A 17,008-nucleotide genomic window follows, 5' to 3' on the forward strand; every position below is an offset into this window, starting at 1 on the left:
AGCAGCTGCACCCCTGCACCTATGGTAGCTACACCCCTGTATATAACACATGTAACTGTGACAGGGAAGGTGGCCCCTCTCATGTCTGGGCCCCATAGCAGCTGCACTCCCTGCACCTATGGTAGCTACACCCCTATATAACAAATGTAACTGACAGGGAAGGTGGCCCCTCTCAGCTCTGGGCCCCATAGCAGCTGCACTCCCTGCACCTATGGTAGCTACACCCCTGTATATAACACATGTAACTGTGACAGGGAAGGTGGCCCCTCTCAGCTCTGGGCCCCATAGCAGCTGCACCCCTGCACCTATGGTAGCTACACCCCTGTATATAACACATGTAACTGTGACAGGGAAGGTGGCCCCTCTCAGCTCTGGGCCCCATAGCAGCTGTACCCCCTGCACCTATGGTAGTACACCCCTGTATATAACACATGTAACTGTGACAGGGAAGGTGGCCCCTCTCATCTCTGGGCCCCATAGCAGCTGCACTCCCTGCACCTATGGTAGCTACACCCCTGTATATAACACATGTAACTGTGACAGGGAAGGTGGCCCCTCTCAGCTCTGGGCCCCATAGCAGCTGCACCCCCTGCACCTATGGTAGCTACACCCCTGTATATAACACATGTAACTGTGGCAGGGAAGGTGGCCCCTCTCAGCTCTGGGCCTCATAGCAGCTGCACCCCCTGCACCTATGGTACCTATACCCTGTATATAACACATGTAACTGTGACAGGGAAGGTGGCCCCTCTCAGCTCTGGGGCCCATAGCAGCTGTACCCCCTGCACCTATGGTAGCTACACCCCTGTATATAACACATGTATCTGTGACAGGGAGGTGGCCCCTCTCAGCTCTGGGCCCCATAGCAGCTGCACCCCCTGCACCTATGGTAGCTACACCCCTGTATATAACACATGTAACTGTGACAGGGAAGGTGGCCCCTCTCAGCTCTGGCCCCATAGCAGCTGTACCCCCTGCACCTATGGTAGTACACCCCTGTATATAACACATGTAACTGTGACAGGGAAGGTGGCCCCTCTCAGCTCTGGGCCCCATAGCAGCTGCACTCCCTGTACCTATGGTAGATACACTCTGTATATAACACATGTAACTGTGACAGGGAAGGTGGCCCCTCTCAGCTCTGGTTCCCATAGCAGCTGCACTCCCTGCACCTATGGTAGCTACACCCCTGTATATAGCACATGTAACTGTGACAGGGAAGGTGGCCCCTCTCAGCTCTGGGCCCATAGCAGCTGCACCCCTTGCACCTATTGTAGCTACACCCCTGTATATAACACATGTATCTGTGACAGGGAGGTGGCCCCTCTCAGCTCTGGGCCCCATAGCAGCTGCACCCCCTGCACCTATGGTAGCTACACCCCTGTATATAACACATGTAACTGTGACAGGGAAGGTGGCCCCTCTCAGCTCTGGGCCCCATAGCAGCTGCACTCCCTGTACCTATGGTAGATACACTCTGTATATAACACATGTAACTGTGACAGGGAAGGTGGCCCCTCTCAGCTCTGGTTCCCATAGCAGCTGCACTCCCTGCACCTATGGTAGCTACACCCCTGTATATAGCACATGTAACTGTGACAGGGAAGGTGGCCCCTCTCAGCTCTGGGGCCCATAGCAGCTGTACCCCCTGCACCTATGGTAGCTACACCCCTGTATATAACACATGTATCTGTGACAGGGAGGTGGCCCCTCTCAGCTCTGGGCCCCATAGCAGCTGCACCCCCTGCACCTATGGTAGCTACACCCCTGTATATAACACATGTAACTGTGACAGGGAAGGTGGCCCCTCTCAGCTCTGGGCCCCATAGCAGCTGCACTCCCTGTACCTATGGTAGATACACTCTGTATATAACACATGTAACTGTGACAGGGAAGGTGGCCCCTCTCAGCTCTGGTTCCCATAGCAGCTGCACTCCCTGCACCTATGGTAGCTACACCCCTGTATATAGCACATGTAACTGTGACAGGGAAGGCGGCCCCTCTCAGCTCTGACCCCATAGCAGCTGCACCCCCTGCACCTATGGTAGCTACACCCCTGTATATAATACATGTAACTGTGACAGGGAAGGTGGCTCCTCTCAGCTCTGGTCCCCATAGTAGCTGCACTCCCTGCACCTATGGTAGCTACACCCCTGTATATAACACATGTAACTGTGACAGGGAAGGTGGCCCCTCTCAGCTCTGGGCACCATAGTAGCTGCACTCTCTGCACCTATGGTAGCTACACCCCTGTATATAACACATGTAACTGTGACAGCAAAGGTGGCCCCTCTCAGCTCTGGTCCCATAGCAGCTGCACTCCCTGCACCTATGGTAGCTACACCCTGTATATAACACATGTAACAGTGACAGCGAAGGTGGCCCCTCTCAGCTCTGGTCCCCATAGTAGCTGCACTCTCTGCACCTATGGTAGCTACACCCCTGTATATAACACATGTAACTGTGACAGCGAAGGTGGCCCTTCTCAGCTCTGGTCCCATAGCAGCTGCACTCCCTGCACCTATGGTAGCTACACCCTGTATATAACACATGTAACTGTGACAGGGAAGGTGGCCCCTCTCAGCTCTGGGCCCCATAGCAGCTGCACTCCCTGCACCTATGGTAGCTACACCCCTGTATATAACACATGTAACTGTGACAGCGAAGGTGGCCCCTCTCAGCTCTGGTCCCCATAGTAGCTGCACACCCTGCACCTATGGTAGTTACACCCCTGTATATAACACATGTACCTGTGACAGAGAAGGTGGCCCCTCTCAGCTCTGGCCCCATAGAAGCTGCACCCCCTGCACCTATGGTAGTTAGAACCTGTATATAACACATGTAACTGTGACAGGGACGGTGGCCCCTCTCAGCTCTGGGGCCATAGCAGCTGCACCCCTGCACCTATGGTAGCTACACCCCTGTATATAACACATGTAACTGTGACAGGGAAGGTGGCCCCTCTCATGTCTGGGCCCCATAGCAGCTGCACTCCCTGCACCTATGGTAGCTACACCCCTATATAACAAATGTAACTGACAGGGAAGGTGGCCCCTCTCAGCTCTGGGCCCCATAGCAGCTGCACTCCCTGCACCTATGGTAGCTACACCCCTGTATATAACACATGTAACTGTGACAAGGAAGGTGGCCCCTCTCAGCTCTGGGCCCCATAGCAGCTGCACCCCTGCACCTATGGTAGCTACACCCCTGTATATAACACATGTAACTGTGACAGGGAAGGTGGCCCCTCTCATCTCTGGGCCCCATAGCAGCTGCACTCCCTGCACCTATGGTAGCTACACCCCTGTATATAACACATGTAACTGTGACAGGGAAGGTGGCCCCTCTCAGCTCTGGGCCCCATAGCAGCTGCACCCCCTGCACCTATGGTAGCTACACCCCTGTATATAACACATGTAACTGTGGCAGGGAAGGTGGCCCCTCTCAGCTCTGGGCCTCATAGCAGCTGCACCCCCTGCACCTATGGTACCTATACCCTGTATATAACACATGTAACTGTGACAGGGAAGGTGGCCCCTCTCAGCTCTGGGGCCCATAGCAGCTGTACCCCCTGCACCTATGGTAGCTACACCCCTGTATATAACACATGTATCTGTGACAGGGAGGTGGCCCCTCTCAGCTCTGGGCCCCATAGCAGCTGCACCCCCTGCACCTATGGTAGCTACACCCCTTTATATAACACATGTAACTGTGACAGGGAAGGTGGCCCCTCTCAGCTCTGGCCCCATAGCAGCTGTACCCCCTGCACCTATGGTAGTACACCCCTGTATATAACACATGTAACTGTGACAGGGAAGGTGGCCCCTCTCAGCTCTGGGCCCCATAGCAGCTGCACTCCCTGTACCTATGGTAGCTACACCCCAGTATATAACACATGTAACTGTGACAGGGAAGGTGGCCCCTCTCAGCTCTGGTTCCCATAGCAGCTGCACTCCCTGCACCTATGGTAGCTACACCCCTGTATATAACACATGTAACTGTGACAGGGAAGGTGGCCCCTCTCAGCTCTGGGCCCCATAGCAGCTGCACCCCCTGCACCTATGGTAACTACACCCCTGTATTTAACACATGTAACTGTGACAGGGAGGTGGCCCCTCTCAGCTCTGGGCCCCATAGCAGCTGCACCCCCTGCACCTATGGTAGCTACACCCCTGTATATAACACATGTATCTGTGACAGGGAGGTGGCCCCTCTCAGCTCTGGGCCCCATAGCAGCTGCACCCCCTGCACCTATGGTAGCTACACCCCTGTATATAACACATGTAACTGTGACAGGGAAGGTGGCCCCTCTCCGCTCTGGCCCCATAGCAGCTGTACCCCCTGCACCTATGGTAGTACACCCCTGTATATAACACATGTAACTGTGACAGGGAAGGTGGCCCCTCTCAGCTCTGGGCCCCATAGCAGCTGCACTCCCTGTACCTATGGTAGATACACTCTGTATATAACACATGTAACTGTGACAGGGAAGGTGGCCCCTCTCAGCTCTGGTTCCCATAGCAGCTGCACTCCCTGTACCTATGGTAGCTACACCCCAGTATATAACACATGTAACTGTGACAGGGAAGGTGGCCCCTCTCAGCTCTGGTTCCCATAGCAGCTGCACTCCCTGCACCTATGGTAGCTACACCCCTGTATATAACACATGTAACTGTGACAGGGAAGGTGGCCCCTCTCAGCTCTGGGCCCCATAGCAGCTGCACCCCCTGCACCTATGGTAACTACACCCCTGTATTTAACACATGTAACTGTGACAGGGAGGTGGCCCCTCTCAGCTCTGGGCCCCATAGCAGCTGTACTCCCTGCACCTATGGTAGCTACACCCTGTATATAACACATGTAACTGTGACAGGGAAGGTGGCCCCTCTCAGCTCTGGCCCCATAGCAGCTGTACCCCCTGCACCTATGGTAGTACACCCCTGTATATAACACATGTAACTGTGACAGGGAAGGTGGCCCCTCTCAGCTCTGGGCCCCATAGCAGCTGCACTCCCTGTACCTATGGTAAATACACTCTGTATATAACACATGTAACTGTGACAGGGAAGGTGGCCCCTCCCAGCTCTGGGCCCCATAGCAGCTGCACTCCCTGCACCTATGGTAGCTACACCCCTGTATATAACACATGTAACTGTGACAGGGAAGGTGGCCCCTCTCAGCTCTGGGGCCATAGCAGCTGCACTCCCTGAACATATGGTAGCTACACCCTGTATATAACACATGTAACTGACAGGGAAGGTGGCCCCTCTCAGCTCTGGGCCCCATAGCAGCTGCAATCCCTGCACCTATGGTAGCTACACCCCTATATATAACACATGTAACTGACAGGGAAGGTGGCCCCTCTCAGCTCTGGGCCCCATAGCAGCTGCACTCCCTGAACATATGGTAGCTACACCCTGTATATAACACATGTAACTGACAGGGAAGGTGGCCCCTCTCAGCTCTGGGCCCCATAGCAGCTGCACTCCCTGAACATATGGTAGCTACACCCTGTATATAACACATGTAACTGTGACAGGGAAGGTGGCCCCTCTCAGCCCTATGGCAACTATACCACACTGCACCTATGGAAGGTTTGACCATACCCCAAAAACCCGGGGCACCAGCCATGATCTATACACCTACCCTTCGGCAGAGAAGTCTTTCTCCTTGCAGATTTCCATCAGTTTTGGTGTCAGACGGTAAGCCTTGAGAGACAGCGATCCCTGGCTAGTCTTAATCGGATCTAAAAAAGCACAAAAACAGAGGGGGTTACCAAAAAGCACCAAATATTACATATGGGAAAACAAAAGGCCATCCCACTAAGAAGTGTATTGAATCCGGGACTCAGACTCTCAGAACGTCCCAACAGTTAGAATCCCGGGGCGTTTCCATTCCGTTCAACTGCAACTCGACAGCCGGAATTCAATGTTCTGGCTGTGGAGTGTCCGAAACGGCAAAAACAGTTTAAGACAAAACAGATCCTACTTGTTTCGAAGTCAGATCTGTTGTGTCTGAAACGAATGCTGTCAGTAAGGTGCTGACCTGAACTGAGCATATAGAAGACAATTGCATACAACACCTATTCCAACACAAGTAATACAGCCAATCGGTGAATTTTTCCGAGGGGACGACACCCCAATAAAATATGATGCAACTATGCTGGTGAATAGACTTAAATGGTTCACTGTCCTTTATTAACCAAGACCGGACAAGCACAGGCCAATACTAATGCGCCATTGATTGAGGAAGGCGTATTTAGCTGCACTTCACATCACAAGCTCAGAGAGAAGAATCTCATTTTTAAAAGGCATCCCCACAGCTGGGAACGTGTTGCACATGCCTGTGACATGTATAAAAATCATTGATTACAATTAGTAAATCTATTTGTTGCCTGCCTGTTGCGTCTAAGATCGATAAGGAGGAAACAGTAGCAGGGTGCTGGAAGAGGACTGCAATTTGGGGGCAGATTAGCATGCAGACTACAAAGCTCCCGTCACACTGGCTGACCCGGGAGCATGTGACGTTAGGAGCACAACGGCCGCAGCTCATGTCCGCAGGCACAGATTGCAGAAGGAGAGGGGGAGAGAGCAGACGGGGCGCACTTCTACCTACTGGCCAGCTCCGTTTTACAACTGTCGTTCTGCTCCGTGGCAAAGGTTCCCGGTAGGCGAGGGTTTCTGCAGAATCTGGAACACTAAGGCCTTGCATAAGCAGGTGTAAATACATTACATTTTATGACCAGCTGCAGGAGCTTCTGGTTCTCAACCTGGGGAGATGCAAGCTCGGAAAACTGGGTCATGTCACTTCTAACACCCAAATATTAGGTATTATTTGGACGCCAGGTGCTAATTACACCCGTAAGTTACCTCTAACTGAATTTTCCAAACTCAGAATAATAGGTTTTACAGAGTCACCGTTACATCGGAATCTGTTAAGTCTTCTGAAACCTGTTCCATGGGTTTCTACCATATTATAATGGGATAGGATACAGGTCGTACAGTCATTAAGGTTTCAGTATAAGCATGCAGAGAGCAATTCTGTATGATTATTAAAACGGTAGTGACATGGCAACATCATATGCATGTATAGGCGGATTCTTGGGGGTGGGGTGGGGAGAGACAACAGGAACATGCACGTGATGGGCAACCGCTATTAGTTCCTTCAGTGCATTGCACCACATAACTGCGCCGCTTTCCCCGTCCTCCCCAGTACCGGCGTGCACCTTTGCACACTGAGTTCATGCACCTGAATAAAATTCAAATTTTCCTAAATGACAGGTGGTACCCTGTTATGTGCCCGATAATCTGACCCCCATCCGCTTTAATTAAAACAATTATGTTCTGGATACTAAGGGGATAATTCAATTAAGTACCGTTTTTTTGGCAAGTAATTCGCCAATCCACGTGTTTTACGACTGTGATGATTTTTACGACAGTCGAAGAGTCTGCATTTTATTTGAACAATTCGAATGTAAATTCGTCTGAAAATCCTCGAAAAGTGCAGATTTTTCAACTGTCAGAAAAATTGGCACTAACACGATTTAAGGGGTAAATTTACTTTTAATTAAATTTACAAGTAGAATCTGATTGGTTGGGCAACAATTCAAAAATAAATTCACACTTCAGTAAAATTACTCCGCTGTTAGAAAACCAGGACCGCTGAAAAAAAACATCTATTACGTGAATTAATACTAAATGCAAAAATGAGGTTTTCATGGTAACAAAAATCGCCACAAACACAACAGATATTCTCACATTATGTTCTTTAATGAACATAATTGTTTGTGTTGATTTCTGTTACCGTGAAAATTTAAAATAAGAGATTTGGACAGCGCGCGCTCCGGCTCTACAATAAATCATTTCTGCTGGACGCGTCCGGAGACGCGCGGCAATCCTTCCAAGCCCAAAACGTCGCCCCATTGAAACCAAGAGGCGACAAATAATGAGACGGAAGACGCGGAAACAAGTGGAAAATTCATCAGGCCGTGATGTAATGTTTCCAGCCAACATAAGTACGCTTTAACAACTTGTTCTTTACAGTAATCCAATTGTTAACATACTGAAATAATTTGGGGGCAGCGAGGAAGATTGATTGCGTTCATTAGTATTGCTTCTGACAGATACCGCAGGACTACAGCCTTCACTTCTCAGCTGGAAGCTATACGCTGGACTGCCAGATATGGCAAGGCGAGCATTTAGCGGAGGGTGGGTGGGGGTCTTGTTGGGGGAGTCATAAAGCTGTTAAATTGCCTATGGTTCTGATAAAGCGCAGAACATATGGTCTGGAGAGTTTGAGGAAACACCATTAAACCTGCAGAAGAAAAAAAAAATGTTTGTATTGGGGGAAACAGAGCAGCGTTTGTGTGCCCCTGTCAGAGGTATTAAGGGAGAGAGAGAGAGGGGAGGTAGAGAAATAGAGAACGCAGAATAAAAAAAAAAGTCCCTGGCACCCTGCGTTACGATTGGTCAGTCACGTATCACGGAGCCAGACATTCTAGTAATCGAGGTTTGTTAGACATCTGGTCTAGTTCCACCAGCCTTCACCGAGGGAGAGGAGACGGAGGAATAAAAATGAAGCGGCCACTCTCCAGCATTCCAGAGCGTACACATCAGGTCTCTGATAGCAAGAAAAATAAACAGTGAGGAGGAAACGCCGTCTAGACTGAGCCGCCGCTGCTCGGGCTGCTGCAGACACACAGTTGGTATTTACTTAAAAGGGACTGCCAGGCTACCTCAGACGTTTAACCTCCAACCCCCCCTCAAACCGGGGAGAGAGCGCTTCTGCATTGCAAATATAGTAGCCAACAGTGAATAAGTGCGCGGCGGGAGAGGGCGGCGGCGGGCGGGTTGGGAAAGGTCTCCTTACCGTAAATGAGCACCACAGACTCCTCGATGGCATGCTGGTAGCTGAACTGGGAGTCCAGCAGGGCGCGGCTGACGAAGGTGCCGTAGTAAGTGGACTGGTACCAGCCGACGTGTAGGTGGTCGATGTTGACGTGGCGCAGGCTTCGCATCATCTCCATCTGATACTGGACTAAAATGGGAGATAGAGAAATAAAAAGGCATTAATAGTGATACCATGCATACACTTCATAACAAATAAGCCCATTAACCCTTCGGTCACGCACAATTGCCTGTTTCTGGCATCGATTAGGTGATTAAATACGGTTTGCTTCTTCCTTTCAGCGCCATGACCTTTCACCCCCCCTTCCCTATTCTGCATAGGTGACCTATGGCTCAGTACAGATTCTACACACAAGCCAATCCTCAGGTGGGAACAGTCTCATAATGAAAGCATTATGCATAGCTCCTGTGAATCCCGGAGTAAGGCCTTCCAGGCTTGTCCATTGCAAGGTGATGGAATAGAACTCTGAGCCAAAGGGGGAATAAATAAATATATATACATACATACATATTATATCTTTCCACAGCCATCTGGAGCCACCTACAGTGTAGGAAACCTTCTATATTGTAGAGTGAACAAATATACATTCAGGTTTCCAGTGAACGATACACCGCACTCACAGGCACACAAAATGGCTGCCTCCAGTGAATTACCTCATGCAACTATGTCGTCACTGGCTGCAAGTGAAAGTCATATATCAGCTTCAGTTATGTACTGGGGCATGTAAACACTTCAGGAGTCTCTAGACCAGGCAACCTCCGGAGCTACAGGTGTTGTGGAACTAATAGTCCAAGCACAACCTTCCAGCTATGAAATGGCGAGGGACGCTGGTACTTCTAGGTCCATGAGACCTAACAAAGCAACAGGTTGAAAAAATCTTGGCCTACTACAACATGACTTCCGAACTATGCAACCTATTTATGTTTATCTTCCAAAACGTGGACAAGTATAACACTAATACTATATAAGTCTAGATATTAAGACCACAACCTATGTACTAAAGAGCTACTGGAAAGCAGTCATGTGCACAGAATGAAAACCTTTGGCGCCTCCAGGAAATTAAAGTTAAGGTGGTAACCCTAACACAAGTGCCTCAAACCCTTCAGACGTCCTGGCCTATCAAATGTATGATGCCTGGAGTTTGCACTGGCCATAAAATCTATCCCCTATCTACTAGTTAGCGGTCTGAGGGCGAGATGCACTAAGCTCTGAAAAGTGATAAAATGGAGAATGATAAACAACCAGCCAATCAGCTCCTACCTGTCATTTTTCAAACACAGTCTGTGACATGGCAGGTAGGAGCTGATTGGCTGGTGGTTTATCACTCCATTTTATCACTTTTCAAGCTTAAGGCCCCCATACACTATGCAATTTTCGGCCGATTTCGGCCCTTTGGGCCGATAAATCGGGTGAAATCGGACCAAAATCGCATGTGATTGACATCTGATTGGATGCGCGGTCCCGCGCGCATCGGATCAGATCACGGCGTCGGACCTGCAGAACATAAGATATATCGGAATGAGCCATCATGGGTGCTTTTTAGCACCCACGATGTTCAGATCCGATATATCTTTATATACAGCCCCCCTGTCTTACTAGCAGCGCCCCCCCCCCCCCCCCCCCCGCGCATTGACGGCTCACGGCGGAGGTAGTGCAGGCGGGGACCGCAGGTGCCGCAGAGCAGAGACCATCGGCGCGGCGGGAGAATAAGAAGAAATCCTATTCAAAAGACCGGGCGGCCGCTGATTGGCTGAGCTCAGCGGCCGCCTGGTCTTTTGAATAAGATTTCTTTCTATTCTCCCGCCGCGCCGACAGTCTCTGCTCTGCGACGCCTGCGGTCCCCGCCTGCACTACCTCCGCAGGGAGCCGTCAATGCGGGGGGGGGGGGGGGGGCGCTGCTAGTAACACAGGGGGGCGCTGCGGGGGACACAGTTAGCAGTACAAGAGCAGGGCAGGAAAAGCTGTCAGCGCTGGGAAAAAAAAGCCCCTACAATGAATGGGCAGCCTGTGATTGGCTGAGCGCTCTCTCAGCCAGTCAGCAATTGGCTGAGAGAGCGCTCAGCCAATCACAGGCTGCCCATTCATTGTAGGGGCTTTTTTTTCCAGCACTGACAGCTCCCGCCTCCCCCTGCCCGGCTCTGTCACTGTCCCCCGCAGCGTCCCCTGCACGCTGCCTTAGCAGTGCCCCCCACCAGCAGCCCTGTTCTGCAGCCCTCCCCCCCCCCCCCTGCTCCCCGGGTTTACATGTGATAAATCGAGACGATTTATCACATGTAAAAAATGGCACATCAAGTGCCAATCTTATCAAGCTCCCCCAGGGAGCTGCCGGGGAAGCTCAGGGGGAAGTCGGGGGCTACTTGTCCTCAGGACAAGTCGCCCTAGTGTATGGGGGCCTTTAGTGAATCTGGCCCCCAGTCTCAATTGTCCTGTCAATATTAACCCTTTTAGTGGCAACATTGCTGTGGGATCCTCAAAATTTCCGCTGAAAACGTCAGTGTCGCTCACAGCAACTGTTCTTGTGGTATAAAATACAAATACAGCCAAGTCAATTAATTGAAGTTTAGTTCAATATTGCACCCAAAAAAAAATAAAAAAAACAGCCGCCGTGAGCGGCGCTGCCATTTTGAGGTACTTGTGTATTAGCACGGCGCCTAATTAGCATACGTACACTAGCGTACTGAAATCGCAACGCATGTCCCGTTTTCAGTAGTTAATATGGTACTTCTACAGTGGTGTCTGTTAGGCATTTAGCGTAACTGTGCTTTCAGAATTAGCGTAGGTAATGTAAATTGCGTAGTCAGAGGTAGTGTTCCCGCTCCCTGTCAGATTCAGTCTGAGGTGAATTACTGACAGGAATGGCTGCATCACTCAGAGCTGCAGGCACATTTTATAAAATCAACTCCACGCCGACGTAGATGGTGGGGGTATGAAAAGGTTGGAAGGATGCGTAACATGTCCCCTCGCTGCACTTCGGGGTGACGTGGATAGTGGGGGTGTGAAAAATACAATTGCATCACATAAACATATACACTGGGGGGGTTTTGTGGTAAATCGCAACGCACAACAAAATCGCATGCGATCGCATTCGATTTTGAGTGTAATGCGATGCGATCTGTGGTCAGGGTGCAGTGAATAAATTAACTAGTGAGATCTCATCGCATGCCATGAAAACGTGCCATGCAATGCGATTTCACTATGCAAAATAGCCCACTAAGAAAGTTGCGTAGTGGGCGCCATGCTAATATACAAGTAAAAAAAATGAGTGAGGGACGTATGCAGCATAGCCAGGACAAAATGGGACCCCAGATGACTCGCTAGCACCCCTAACAGGTCACAGGTTTGCAGGCGACAGACTTGTGGACACACACACAAAAAGAAAAAACACAATCACTGTGCAATATAGTTGTGTTTTGCATCACGTTACAGAGCAGAACGCAAGCTCATATTCCCAGGATAGGGCCACTGTGAGCCCTCCAGGCCCTGAATGAAGCTTTGTCTGATATTACAGATCGCAGCAGTGGAACAGGAAACCAAAGCTAGCGAAGCGGAAAAGGGGGGAAAAGAAAGCCCCTGTTTGATTTAGATACATATATGTATGGCAATATTGTTGTGTAAGTGACTCGGAAAGTTTCTCGTTTTATGGCCGGACAGCGGCGTTTCTGTTTGGCAGAAATCAGAACCCCCCAATCAAATGCGGCATCTGCTTCCATTTATCCTTTATCTTCCCACACGTTTTGCATTTATTGCTGCCAGAGGCACAGAGCGCAGTATCCGAGATCTGGATCATCAAGATTGTCCATTCGCTCAAATGGGACGTAATTGGTTCCAAGTATCTGACTAGTTCACCTCATGCGGATACAGCTGCTGTGCGGCCAAAGAGATCACTTATTGATAATTATTTCCTTCATTTTCCATCTCTAAAGGTAACAAAGTAAATGAGATGGAAACCACAATGGCTGTATTAGAGCGGCCATTTTGTGGACTGAACAGGGAGCCCAGCTTGGTATACTGGGCACCGGTAATATCACTTCAACACGAGGCAATCGTTGGTTCGGTTCACAAAATGGCTGCCACGTGTGAAGCCAGTGTGTCAACACAAATTACACCTGAGTGCGTATAGTCACTGAGGTGGGCAAGCAGAAGTGGCTATGGAACTACACATCCCAAGGACAACCCTGTCACAGTTATGGCATACACGAACAGCAACACTGTGGCAGAGCATGCTGGGAAATGTAGCTGGACGGCCACAGGATGCTTATCACCTGCAATAGAATATTTTAGGAGAGCTAGAGTCTACTATGAGCCAAATGGGAGGTAAGGTGCTCCATCGTTGGTGGAGAGTTGATGGGGGGGGGGTACGGACGGTGTAATGGTTAGCATTACTGTCTCACATCGCTGAGGTCATGGGTTAGATTCTCATTATGTACCTAATTGTGGTGAGTTTTTACATTCTCCCCGTGCTTGAAAAATATATACTGGCTCCCAGCAAAAATTCCCTCTAGTGAATCGTTCCTGTATTTCCATGTATGACACAGACCGCTTTCACACTGCCCACGCTATTGAACATGCCAAGTCCCCATTCACACAAGATCATCCTCCCTTCAACTAAGCACTCACTAGGAAGAACTGCGCTCATTATCATAAACACCGCCGGGCGTCGCGGTTCTTCGGATTCTCCGCTCCAAGGGTCTCCCTGCATCAGAAACGACGCAGAAAAATCTCTCACATCTGAAATATTTCTTATACCCCTTCCCCCACCCCGGCTTTTGCTTGAGGAAATGCTTACAGACACTTAGGAGACTGAAAGAATCCCACGCAAAGTTATCAGCAGTAAGGTTAATCCATTTTTAATGATAAGAGACACATCTGCTGTAGGCATTAAGAGACATCCGAGCAGGTTCGCTGGATACAAGGGGGAATCGGGATTCCGTGCACAGCCCGGACGTAGAAACGCAGAGGAACCCGGCATGAAGTTGGACAATCTGAAAAATAACAGTGACCTGAAGGGGTCGGACTTGTCGATGTTATCAGCGCTGTATCCTGCAGACTTAAAATACTCGTATACAGGCTACGCGTTCAAACAAGAGTTTCTTTATCAAACCACCGCAAGAAAATAATGAAATGAATTGTATGAAACCGATGCTGTATTAGGAATATCTGTGCCCCATGGATAAGCAGGGTGCCTGTATAGATCAGCTGATTACTCATTTGGTAGGGCTACCTCCACGGTGATTATACAACAGCACTACAAAACAGACCCTTGGGTTTACGTTTCTCTTGTAAGCATTTACGGGGGGGGGGGCATTGTGGAACAGTGGCTGGTATTGTGGCTTTACATCACTGGGATATGGAGATCCAGTCAAAACCAGGGCACTATCTGTGTGGAGCTTACATGTTCTCCCTATATCGGAGGCGGCAACGCCAGTCTTAACATACTCCAAAAATATACTGGTACGTCACCAGTTCCCCCCAGTGTGTGTATTTGTGGGTATGGTCGACATACATGAAGGTCGACATAGGTTAGGTTGACACGGTCATTAGGTTCACACAAGCATTAGGTTGACATGGGGAAGGTCAACATGGGGTTTTTCACTTTTTTTTTTACCCGAATGTTGACATGGACATGTTGGTACATGTCGGCTTTAAAAATGAAAAACCTCATGTCTACCTTCCCCATGTCGACTTAATGCCTAATGACCCTGCCAACCTAACCCGGTGTCGAAATTCAGTCATGTCGACATAATGCACGTCGATTTTCCCCGTGTTGACCTAGTGACCGTATACCATGAGAATATTAGATTGCAAGCTCCAAGGGGCAGTAACTGGTGCTGCGTAATTAGTGGAACTATATAAAAGGATAATAATCTCACATTTCCCTCCCTCTGCTAAGAGCCAAATTGCTTAATTGATTGTAGATGCTGCACATTTGTGGACTACATGCAAAAGCAGCCATTACTTACCCTGCACGGAAAACAACTCTAATACCGTTTTCAGATCGCAAAAAGCAGGGCCGCAGCGGGAATCAGAAACGGTTCAGTTCTAAAGCAACCCTGCATTTTGCTCTCTCTGGCCCCTTCAGCGACCTGGCATTATTGCTGAGGTCATCAGGGCGGGGGAGAGAAGGCAGCGCTTGGAGCGGACGCTGCTCCAAGTACGGCCTCCTCCATCAGTGTGAACGGGAACCAGGTCGCTGGACCCGATTAACCCATTCACACTGCACTGCCATGAACCTGGAAGAACACGGCTTTTTTTTTTTACCGGTTTCTATTGCCGGGGGTTGTTGGACCCGGTAACGCCCTTTCAGATCGCACCTATTACTGTGTTGAACCGGCAACAAACCAGCTTGAACCCAGTAATTAGGTGCGTTCTGAAAGGGGTATAAATGTATTTGCACTCACAGACACAGAGTTACCTGCTTTTTTGCTTACTTCCAAATCTGAATAATACAGGGGGGTGGGGTGTCACTTTTTTTTTTTTTTAAGTTTAAACCATTTTCTTACATTCATTTTTAATAAAAAAAACTGAATCATGTATTAATAGCCTAAACCATTTTATCAGGCGTACAGATAGGCGATACAGATCGCACAGGTGTTTTTACCTTGCGCACTCCTGGTACAGCACAAATCTAAACCCAGAGAGACAGGGCAGCAATGACTGCATAGTGCAAATCTAATGCAGATTGCATGAATTGTATGTAAATACAGAGATAGCAAAGATTGCATAGCCATCGAATCTTAAGCCAAATAGCAAGGGAATCTCTCCGTGTGTACACAGTATTAAGCTTAAGCTGTGCATGTAGATGAATAGTTTCCCTCTCATATAAGTCACAATTTGTTCAGATGATACATTCCTCCCCCATGTAGGACTATAGCTGGTGGGGTGGCTGAGCTTTCACGCTGTGTCGGTGAATATTTGCTCATATATGTCCCTGATGTCAGGCACTTCTGTAAACACTCCGCGATGCGATCCACCCAGTGTCACATTATTTTTACAGACACCGCCGCTCGCAGATGATTAAGTGGTAACAAAGGACGGCTCTTCATTTGCACAGCTTCGCCTCGTGGGCTTTTGTGGTTTAGGAAGCCGTGCCATCAAAATGTTGGTACTTGTGTACAATCACGGCTTCCACAATGCCCATCGCATAGTCGCATTGCATGCGATTTTTAACAGAAATGCATCCAAATGCATAGAAATTAGTATCAAACCTGTTCAATGGCCCCCAAATGTCATTTTTCAGGCTGTACCACCCCCACTATCAACGTGAACCCGAAGCGTGGCGAGCGCAGCGGAACGCGTCCTACGACCTTTTCATACCCCCACTATCCACGTCAGCGTGGAGTTGAGAATAGAAAGTGTGGCGAGCGCAGCGAGCCACCGAGCCCAAAGCGTGGCGAGCGCAGCGAGCCCCGCGAGGGGACACTGATACCATCACAGGTATACGCGTCCCCTCGCGGGCTTCACAGGTGTCCACGTACCCTCGCGGGGCTCGCTGCGCTTGCCACACTTCGGGCTCGGGGCCATTGAACATGTTTGATACTAATTTCAATGCATTTGGATGCATTACTGTTAAAGATCGCATGCGATTTTTTTTTAAAAAATGCATAAAAACTGCAAAAATCGCATCCCATCGCATGCCACTAAATATGGCATGCGATGGGAGCCGTGAAAGTACACAAGTACCAAATGTTTTCCTTGAACGTAAGAAAAGGATGTGCCCTGCTCTGGGATGGGGATGATAAAAGAGCTGTGCGATTCACCTGGGTAATGTGTGTGTGTGTGTTGGTCGCTGACACACAAGGTAACCCGTGCTCGGCAGGACGGGAGACCATATCCGACATCACAATAGCGCGATAGGAGGCGGACAGGCACACGCCCCTAACACACGGATGGGGGAAGTGCAGATTTAGACGACAGCATGGAGCATTCACCCACCATGCTGCATTTGGGAAAGTAGTGCGGAGACGTGGTAAAGAAAAACACAACTACATAGATTGAAAAGAGAGAACGTTCCCGAATTTTCCATTCGTTAGGAGGAATCCAATTATGAGTGAAGGCTGCGAGTTGCCGTTGCGGTAGTATTCCCTCACTGAACGCATTAGGC

The 17,008-nt window shown here is 49.5% G+C and overlaps 1 protein-coding gene across 1 annotated transcript in view; it reads right to left on the reverse strand.

The window, feature by feature from the left end:
- Positions 1-17,008, reverse strand: part of EIF3H (eukaryotic translation initiation factor 3 subunit H) — a 128,475-nt gene that overhangs the window by 20,291 nt on the left and 91,176 nt on the right. The window contains exons 3-4 of the mRNA XM_083186720.1: positions 8,869-9,036; positions 5,647-5,746 (exon numbers count right to left, since the gene is read on the reverse strand). Coding sequence (XP_083042846.1) covers positions 5,647-5,746; positions 8,869-9,036 — 268 coding nt within the window. The remainder of the gene's footprint in view (positions 1-5,646; positions 5,747-8,868; positions 9,037-17,008) is intronic.

This window comes from Crinia signifera, chromosome 5 (assembly GCF_055691185.1).
Source record: "Crinia signifera chromosome 5, ASM5569118v1, whole genome shotgun sequence".
NCBI lineage: Eukaryota > Metazoa > Chordata > Amphibia > Anura > Myobatrachidae > Crinia > Crinia signifera.